The 9,995-nt window shown below is 35.7% G+C and overlaps 2 protein-coding genes across 2 annotated transcripts in view; one reads left to right on the forward strand and one right to left on the reverse strand.

The window, feature by feature from the left end:
- LOC126826994 (D-glucuronyl C5-epimerase B) overlaps nt 1-2,492 on the reverse strand; it is a 195,060-nt gene extending 192,568 nt beyond the window's left edge. The window contains exon 1 of the mRNA XM_050556149.2: nt 2,376-2,492. The gene's annotated coding sequence lies outside the window, so the exon portion shown is untranslated. The remainder of the gene's footprint in view (nt 1-2,375) is intronic.
- Nucleotides 2,493-2,826: 334 nt separating this feature from the next.
- Nucleotides 2,827-9,965, forward strand: LOC126826998 (uncharacterized). The gene is made up of 2 exons (XM_050556159.2): nt 2,827-2,914; nt 5,352-9,965. Exon 2 carries the CDS (start codon nt 5,408-5,410, stop codon nt 6,704-6,706), a length of 1,299 nt encoding a protein of 432 aa, XP_050412116.2. The 5' UTR covers nt 2,827-2,914; nt 5,352-5,407; the 3' UTR covers nt 6,707-9,965.
- The last annotated feature ends 30 nt before the right edge of the window (nt 9,966-9,995 follow it).

The raw sequence follows: 9,995 nt of genomic DNA on the forward strand, positions 1-9,995 counted from the left end.
AATTCATTCGAAGACCAAAAGTTGTTGTATGAGATTGTGAGAGGATATCTAACAATTCATAAAAAGAATTGACTGCCACTAGATAAGTGAACACGAAAGAAAAACAGAAAAAGTCCGTGCATTACCATGTTTTTATAAGGTATAGAATGAATATAAACAAGGAATGTACCGACTATTTCTATTTTTCTCGTGTTCTCTTATCTAATGACATTCAATTTCTTTATTGAATTGTCGGGTATCCTCTTACAGTCCCATATATCAACTTTTGGTCTTCGAAGGAATTATTAGTGAGCAGAAATTCGGCCGTATATCCGTTATCACTCGTCACATCAGTCAGTTATATAGAGATATGTTATGACTCGTGTTTTCCTTTGGCGTTCGTCACTTCCGACTCAGGAAACCTGTATTAATTAGCTATCATAGCAATGATCTCTGTGTTAAAATTATATTTGGAATGTGTTTAACCAGCTCTATCACATATGTGATAATGACTGGCACCAATATTGTCCTTTAAATTAATTATGAGCATGTTTTGGCACTATATATAGAGATATTTAGCATTGAATTAACAAAATATTAATGGTATACAACCCATGGGTTTCACGTTGGCCGGTCAAGACCGAGGGCTATAGAAAATTTAATTTGCAAAGTTTTTGTGTGTTATCAAAAATGATCGGCAGTGAAAACTTTGAAGTGGAGGCCTGGATACCTTATGCCTATCAACGGTATAAAAAAGAGGCCAATCAAAGATAACTTTAGCTCAAAGAGTGTCCACAAGATTTTTCATTGTGATCAAGGGCAATAACTTTGGTAATCATTATCACAAATCAATAGGCGTCATCTTCTCATGACCTTAAAAATTGTATATGTATATATAAACTTAAAGTAAGCGGATGATACCTTTGGTCTATAAAATCATCCAAAAGATTTTTAAAGTGGCCAAAGGTCATGACTCTTGTATCATTATCTATACTAATATTTGTGTCTGTCTGTTTGTCTGTCTGTTCGGGGTTGGCGGCTACACTAGGTCTGCCCCGAGTCTGAAATTTGGGGTATAGGGTTAACTCGGACCGGGGAGTAACATAGGCCAGATGGTGTTAGTCTACCACTTCCGGTTTCGGGGTTATGACCCCTGTGCTAAGCCGGGCATTCTTCTAGTAAGAAATAAACAAGGTTTTTAGTTTTATGACCATACATGTAAACACTGTGTCTCTACAATGATCGAGGGCCATATCTCTGGCAGTAATTATCGACGTATAAGAATTAAATGAAACAGGCCCAAAATACGAAGTACCGGTACACATAATACACGCAAGTACCCTTTTCCTGATTTACAGAATACAGTTCGTTTGTAAATCAAGCATAGGCCTACATTGTAATCAAGCCTGGAAATAAGGCACCTGTCACAGACAATGTCAGGCACAGATTCAGGCTTTGTCGGGCACTAAACCTCTGGTGCCTGTCATTTTGTCTGGCACTGATTTGTCTTTTTTATTGATATTATTAATACATGTCCCGCACTAAGTTGAAAATGTCAGGTACTATTTCATTAGTGCCTGACATTTTGTCGCGTACATGTACATCTAAAACTGTTATTTCTAGGCCTGATTCAAGCATATATCACATGGTGAAAGAAATGTAAACAGGGTAAACAAACTGTCATCATTTCTGATTGAGTGAATGTAGTAAGGTAAGGGCAGATTGGCTATTGCTCCAACCTGACACTGATATTCACTAGGCCACTCTGTACAGTCACTGACGTGACAGGGATGACATTGATGCAAGCTCATAATATTAACTTGAATTAAATTCTAAAATACTTTTTGAAGTAATAAATAAAGCTGTTTGAAGTGTATTTGGATAAAAAAAATAATAGCGTAAATTTGTCATAAAATAGTATACAAAACGTAAAATGAGTAAAAGGCACCAAATATTCTTCCTGGACCAGTTTACATTATTACGTCTTATGTAAACAATGTACGCACTATTGATGCCAATGTTTGATGCGGTGTAATGTCACATCACATGTAGAATGCATGTGAACTTTATAAAGGTCAGTCATCTTACACCGAGTAAGAAGAAAGCTTTGCATTAGCCTACTTTTGTGAAATATTGCAATTGAACATAAGTGATTCTAGAGCTATATAAACCACACATGAATTTCTTCGTCTACAAGAACCTGGGTATCTGAATTAATCTATTGACTGTGTAACTAACTGTAAACGTACACGCCTGACATATAACTATTTGGTGTTTCGTCAGTGCTAATGGTTTATTGTGACAGTCTGCCAAGTTTGAAGCCAGTCCAAAAGACGAAATAAATTGGCATAGAACAGACACTTTAAACTATTGACAATATTAAAATCAGTTCTTACATTATCTGGCACTGTGTTTCGGCATCCCTCTTTGTAAAATATCCCCACGGTAGATGTAGTAAATATGCTCAGTAAACTATATAAATATGCGTTCGTTTTGACAAACTTACCTTGCCATTCACAGGAAATGAACAAAGGTTACCCCCCTTTCTTTGTTTTCATTACTGTAGACTCATTTGTCATATAAGGAAATTCTTTCGGAGCAAAATATGAGACTTGTTAATCAAGAGGTTAAGGCGAATACAAATTTCAAATCCAATTGTATTACCAAAACGAAATTTGTTATTTAACAATCGTTCATATACTCATCTATTATAAAAATACAAAGTTGGTATATTTATCGCCATTAAAAGGATATATTTTTGTTTCATATACAAAATAGACCCTTTATATATTTCCGAGTTTTATTTCGTTTACTTTTAATTACAAATCTGTATATTTATTAATTTCCCGCCATTTTTCATTTTTATTTTTGTAAACAGTCTGACTTTCAAAATAAAATGGTTTGTTTGTGTACATTTATAGGCCTATTGGTGTTTGTAAGTCATTAATTGAATATGGCCACATGCCACATTAACCATTCTTAGGTCTGATTAATTCTAGTAATGTCGCTAAGTAATAATTTGATGAAATCCTACTTCTTAGTTCTTAGTAGCAATGCAAAAGCTTTTTTATATTTTTGAATCTTGACTAAAACTGAATATTTACGAGCATTCCAGCCCCCTTCCTATTTAAGAAACCCCAAAAATTTAAAAATCGGTTAAGAAAGTTGTTGCACTTTTAAGACCCCAAATTGATGGATGTCAGTATACACTTTTTTTTAAAATATGCCAAAAAATGAAAAAAGAGACCGAAGACCATTTCCCAGCAACTATTTATTGAAGATTGAAGATATTGGCATCAAATTTTCAGGAAATATCCTTCCGACCATTAACTGACTATCTATTGGAATTTTTAAATTTGGGCTATATAATTTATTTGTTTTGATATGGGCCCTGGGGTCTGCAACATGGATAAAAAACCCAAATTTTGTTAATTTGTGTTGAAGACTTTTTAAAGATAAAATTCACTTATATGATGGACCTCAAATTTCGGGTATTGCTTTATGCCGGCAGAATTAATCCAACTTCCTAGACTGCTCCTCGATTTGTAGGTATCTACTTCTAGGGATCTTTATTGTACGCCGCTAATCCGTACATACGACCTTGTTTTTCATTCAACTAATCATTATCAGGTTCTCTGATCCGCAAAACAATGTGAATTCTGGGGATGGAGCACTGGACATCCCATACTCATCCAGCCCATTCTCTTTTCTGGCAACAGGGAGCCACGGTAGCTCAGTGGGTAGGACATTGGCTCACTCAACTTGATGTGCCGTGTTTCAATTCCTGCATTAGCAAGCATGTTCATTGTGTTATACACACCAGCCTCCCCCCAGATGTACGACAGTTGACCTAGCAAGTGACAACATAGTCATTCGGATAGAATAAAAAACTGATGTCCCATGTACGCATAAAAGAAACCTTGACAGTTGGAATTCGAAATAAGAGTAGGCTGTTGCGCCGCAAAGTTTCCCCTCATAGCACACTACAATGGCGTGTTCCCCCCTACCCACGCCCCCGCCCTCTTCATTAGCCCAGTAGGAGTAGAACATTAAACCCCATTTCATTTTCTTGTATCAGATTCCATATGGCTGTCATTTGATCACCAACAAAAAAGAAAGTAATCAAAGAGATAATTTTTAAAAAAAAATTAATTTTAGGGAAGTGTTATTAGAATCAATAAAATATTGTAACAATACAAGAGAAATAATTCAAACTGGGCACCAGACTTTTATATCCCTAAAAAGTGCACTTGAAAATCGTGCCTCAGAATCAGCCTACTGTTAGCAAAAGGGAAACTTGGTTTGACACGTTCACAGTAACAAGAAAGCTGCTGTGGTCTGCACCCACATCGGTGGAGTTAGCTTTTCATTTCTTCCACATGATTCGTTTTCCCGAGCTCTGGCACTAGTTCCAACGGTTGGTGAATGAAATACAGGTCAATATAACTAGAAAAGGGGTCATTTTATGAGAAAATACGTTTACTTCCAGTGACAAGTGTCGTTTTTGCCTTTTTCTGATAATTTTATTTTTTCAAAATATAAAAAATCAGTCGTAAATAAGTTTCTGAATGTCTAAACCACGCTCGACACAAACTCTGTTGTCTCCTCTTCACGAAAAGTAAAAAGTCATCGGTGTTGTTGGTCATACACCTTCCCGAAGTCGTGGAACAAAAACGGCAGATTTTACGGTCAGATTTTTTGACAGTGATAAAAAATAGTATCAGTGGCGCCCCTAGCGAGCTTTAGCATTGCTATTCTTAGTTGATTTCGTGGGCGTGGCAATCATGTTTGATCCTACTCCTTTTTCTTTTTCCATCACTTTTAGAAGTTTTACACCGAAAAATTAGCGGTAAGCCGCCCATACTGTGTCCACATAGGGTCAGGTATTTAAGATTAAACCCATAAGACAAAAAAGGGAGTCACATCAAACATGAATGCCGACTTCGTTTACAAAATTTGCTGATGTTTCGTAAGCATCAGAATATTCAGAAGAAATTTTGTATCGATATATAACACATATATATTTACACTGTAACCGGGTTATCATTTAATCTTGTGAATTTAGCATTAATTTCTTTAACATTCACTCAATATTAATTAAAACTTTGTTTGAAAATTCGTAAAAATCATTTAAAATCACAAAAAATCATCCAGTTTGTACTTGTATCCATTTTAAAGCTGACCATTCAATTTTAATAATGAGTGTCCAATTTACAAGCATTTGATTTCCTGATTAATCATTATACCCGTACATCAATAGTCAATTGATTTTGAACAATATATAACAGTGATAGAGAAATTAAACACTAATTTGTTATTTTTTCGTATTATTACGTGACAGGATCTAAACTGATGTTTTTATATCGTTCCAGGTGTGATACACATTCAATACAACTCCCCAGCCCCCTGTTTCCTTCAAACAGCCAAAATGACGACGAAAATGTTCAATTTTTTGAAGGAAGATACAAGGCTGTTTAAATTCCAGAATTGTATCTACAAGATAAAAGTGTTATATGATGATGAGAAAAATTTGGCAGACATTGTTCCTAATTTTTCTCAGAAAGATGCGAGTGAAGATCTGGAGAATGTAGTTAGGGCAGTGTTGTATGTTTTAGAGAGAAAAGGCGATTTTAAAATGATAGTCACAGAACGTTTTATTGTCACGGTTAAAATAAAACCGTGGAAAGCATCACAAAAAATCGGTTTTAAAAAAAATGGCCATGTCATCAAATCTTGTCCATATATGATAGTTCTAAATGTAAGGTTAAAATTTAACCAAAGCAGCACTAAAAAATCGTACGAGCTTTCACCGACACCATTAAGCAACGAAGCTCTACAAAGCTTAAAAAAGGATGCCTTAAACTCAGACGTAAGAGTTATGTTGAATAAATTGAAACTGCCGCTAAAACAAAATCAAAATAAAAATGATAATAATTCTACTACTAGTCAAAAACATGATAAACGGAAATCTAATCAACATTGTCAACCAAGTAAAAATGTTGAAGTTGGAAATTCCAGTCCAATAAGTGAAGAATCAGAGGAGGAGTCTGTAACATCATCTGTTGAAATGTCTGATTGTCCAGCAGAAGGTCCTGTTATCCATAGAGGAAGACGAAAAAGAAAATTACCAAGATCACAAAGTTCATCCCCTACTCCAGTTACCACAGTTCAAACTAGAAGAGGAAAGATGAAGAAAGGTGTGAGTAATGAAAAAGACTCGATTGTTGTCCAAGTGTCAGTTCATCAGAGTATGGACAATCACACTTCTGTGTCGTCAAGTTCTAAGAGTCATCAGTCTGGTATAGATCAGACAATGGAGAGACCTGTGAAACAGAAAACTGCTTTAGATGATAACATAAGAAAAAATAGAAATCTAGTTCAAACTCTGGATGAAAATGAAGGTCCTCATCTAAGATCATTTAAGAAAAGAAGCAGTAAAAATAAAAGTAGCAACTCAGAAAAAATGCTGTATAAAAGTAGCAATTGTGACTTAAACATGGACTCTGTGAAGCGTAAACAACCAGATATAAATGTTACACAACTCCATCATCATCAGAAAGACAGACATTTTATCGAGAAAGAAGAATTAGCAGAAGATATGAAATTACAGCAACTCGCTAAATCGTCTCCTAGTGAAAAGAAGGACCCGAAGCGAAGTAGTTCTGGTATTTGGAACATTGTTGAAACCATCATTACACCCGTCAAAAATGTTTTCTCCAGGAAATAGAATAATCGGCAGAAATGACATTATTTGAATTTTATTTTCATTTTTAGCTAATATCTAATATTTCACGGCTGAGTGCTGCTAAAATGAACGAAAATTCATCATTTAACATTAGATTAAGAAAACAAAATCAAAGTAGCAAAGTCAGATAATCTAGCAACTTGGATTCAATCGGATTTAAAGTAGCTAAGTCTCTAACTCAATATCATCCAAAATCTTCAACATTGAAAACACAATTTATTTGTCAAATTAAATCAACATTCATGTTGTGATCTTACTGGAAAAAGATGGGCTTTTGAAATCCAATATTTAAGACAAAATAAAAATTTTACCATTGGTATACGAATCGTGTACCATAATGCGCTTCAGTCCCAGTTGTATCAAGAGACTCGAGGGTAGAGGCTAGACACATTGCACCAAATCAAACGGCGTATGTAGACAGGAATAACCAGACGCTAGAAGTTTGCACTCGCTTGAGACTGCTGGCTTATTTCGCCGAACATAACTTATTTGAAATTGGAAACCATTGAATGTAAATCAGTTTATATACATTCATACTACATTATTATATGTGTTGCGACCCACTTTTGTCAATTTGTAGGTCCCAAATGTTAGCGATTTAGCTCCTTTAACTATTTCAATGAAAATCCTTGGTGGTTCAGGTGTGTATTGACTTGAAATATCCTATACATAACATGTACATGTAATCTGCAGTGGATCCCAAATGTTGACAAATTTTCATTTCATAACTTTATCAAGTTTTGAACAGAGATCAACCATTTTTGGATTGATATTCCTTTCCAACGAGTAAACAACACCTTAAATGATAATCAGAGACGATATTGGAAAATGAATCATTGAAGTTTAGATAATACTAATCCCCAAGCAACTCACCTTGTTCATAGACTCCCTGCTTGAAGACCTTCCTGCCACTGCGCTGCTAAAGACCCTTACGCACTAGCAAATTGAACCATGTTATTTCTAAACTTACATAGTTTGTGTCGAGAGGACCTTAAACCCCATTTCTCTCTTTGTCTTCTTGGGAATGGCGCTCTTTGAAAAAAGTCTAAGGCTTCACAAATTCAAATACATTTGACATGGTGATAGTCCTGGGACAATAGTGCATGATTTGACAGGCTTCGATTTTCAATATGACTTCAAAATTCCAAGGCGATGGCGATGACATCATTCGTGATTCCTGGTCCATATATAGTATTATCGTACTTGTTTTAAGAAGCCTGTTTTATGTTTTTTAGAAATTAAATTTTTGTGTTAAAAGACTTTTACTTTTTTCAGTAATGAGTGACTTTTATTGACACTTTGTTTTAGTTTTACTTTCACTTTCCCCCATTGAAATTTATCAATTTCAGTGATGAACTATTGTAATTAAATTTTATTGTAATTTTTATTGCAAGTTTTTTTTATTTGTTAAATTTTTAAACTGTATATATGAATGTAATTAATCTACCTGTATGTATGAGAATTTCTATTGTTGTATGCAGGCCTGATAGTAATTATTTTAGTTGTACATGTAGTACACATTGACATGCACATAAAAGATCCCTTGACAGTTGGAATTTGATATAAGAGTAGGCCGTAGTGCCACTGTCCGGCGTGGTTCCCCCTTTTCAGTGATGCAGGAAGGAGGGCCTGACAATGACAGCTGTCTAGTCGTTCGAATGGGACGAAAACCCGAGGTCCCGTTTGCACATTGGCGTGCACATAAAAGATTTTTTGACAGTTGGAATTCTATATGCCGTAGTGCCGCTGTCCGCGCAAAATTTCCCTCATAGCATACTGTATGGCTTATGCCCGTCTTCATTAGTCCAGTTTGGAGCAAAACGGTAGGATGTTAAACCCCATTGCATTTCCAGTTATTGTACTTCTACGTGGGAGCCATGGTGGCTTGTTGAGTAAGATGTTCGCTCACTAATCCTGGAAGTCCCATGTTTGATCCCTGCGTTGGTCAAGAAAGTTCATCACGATTTTCCGGGATGGTTCCTGGTTGTTAGTAGTGCAGGACCGAGGGCCCGGAAAGGAACTAGGTATTGTTGTTTGCATGGGTAAGAAAAACTGAGGTCCCATGTGCACATTGGCGTGCACGTAGAAGATCCCTTGGCAGTTGAAATTTGATATACATGTACATGTAAGAGTAGGCCGTAATGCCACTGTCCGTCAAAATTTCCATCATACATGTAGTACAGTGTATGGTGTATGCCCGTCTTCATTAGCCCAGTTGGAGCAGAACAGTAGGATGTTAAACGTCATTTCAATTTTGAATTCTATGTCGGACAAGTGTTACATAAATACATTGAAAATAAACAAATCAAATGTGGACAAAATGATAGGCGCCACAGGGATTGTGCCTGACATGACTTAAATTTGTGTCTGTGATAGCTAGGTTTTATGCAGTTAGTTATTGTTCAAGAAATGAAATGTGTCCTGATGAATTATATTTACGATGGTTAATTTCTTGAATTATTTAAGCTAAAACTTGCACATTTTTCAGTTTTAATTTATTATACATCATATTGATGTATTACTGTGGTATCAAAACATGGTTAAATCTATTTGTTAAGGCCAGCTCAATTTTTGTCAAGGTTGTTGAAATGTAAATAAGGTTAGGGCACGTGATTGTTGGCGAGATTGTAGGTTAGGGTTAGGGTAAGCATTGGGGTTAGGTCCAGGGTTAGGGTAAGGGTTGGGATTAGCGCTAGCCCTGTTTACATCTCGTGACCTATAACGAAAAATTGGGCTGGCCTTATCATTTAGCACTAACCAACAAACCTGGTATGTTTATATTTTATCATAAAATTGACATAATCATGGTGGTAAAACAATGTTATTCATGCAGGAGTTTATATTCTTCCATTTGCACAGATACTTATCTAGGCAAACACAAGGTAGCCTACATGATGACAAAATTCTGAAACCAGTTACATGTACATGTAGGTAAAAAATGTATTCACCTTTCAAAATAAACAGCTGCGTTTCTGAACTGTTAACCCATTAGACTAATGGTCTTTATTTTCTTCCTACATGTACCTATTTATTTTTTGTGCCTTTTCTTTCGGAACTTTATTTCTATGAAATAAGGTATAGAAAAAAATGTGCAAGCTCGGAAATGAGTTTATAGAAAGAAATGGTAAAGCTGGAAAAAAAACCCCAAAAACATCAAGGAAAAAAAATAGGTATGTTTTGGAAGAATATATAGCCCTGCCCCTCCCCCCCCCCCCCTGTCAATCATGTTTTTATAGCCCTGCCCCCCCCCCCCCCCCCGCCAATCATATGT

The sequence above is a fragment of the Patella vulgata genome, chromosome 7, assembly GCF_932274485.2.
Source record: "Patella vulgata chromosome 7, xgPatVulg1.2, whole genome shotgun sequence".
In the NCBI taxonomy this organism is placed as follows: Eukaryota; Metazoa; Mollusca; class Gastropoda; family Patellidae; genus Patella; species Patella vulgata.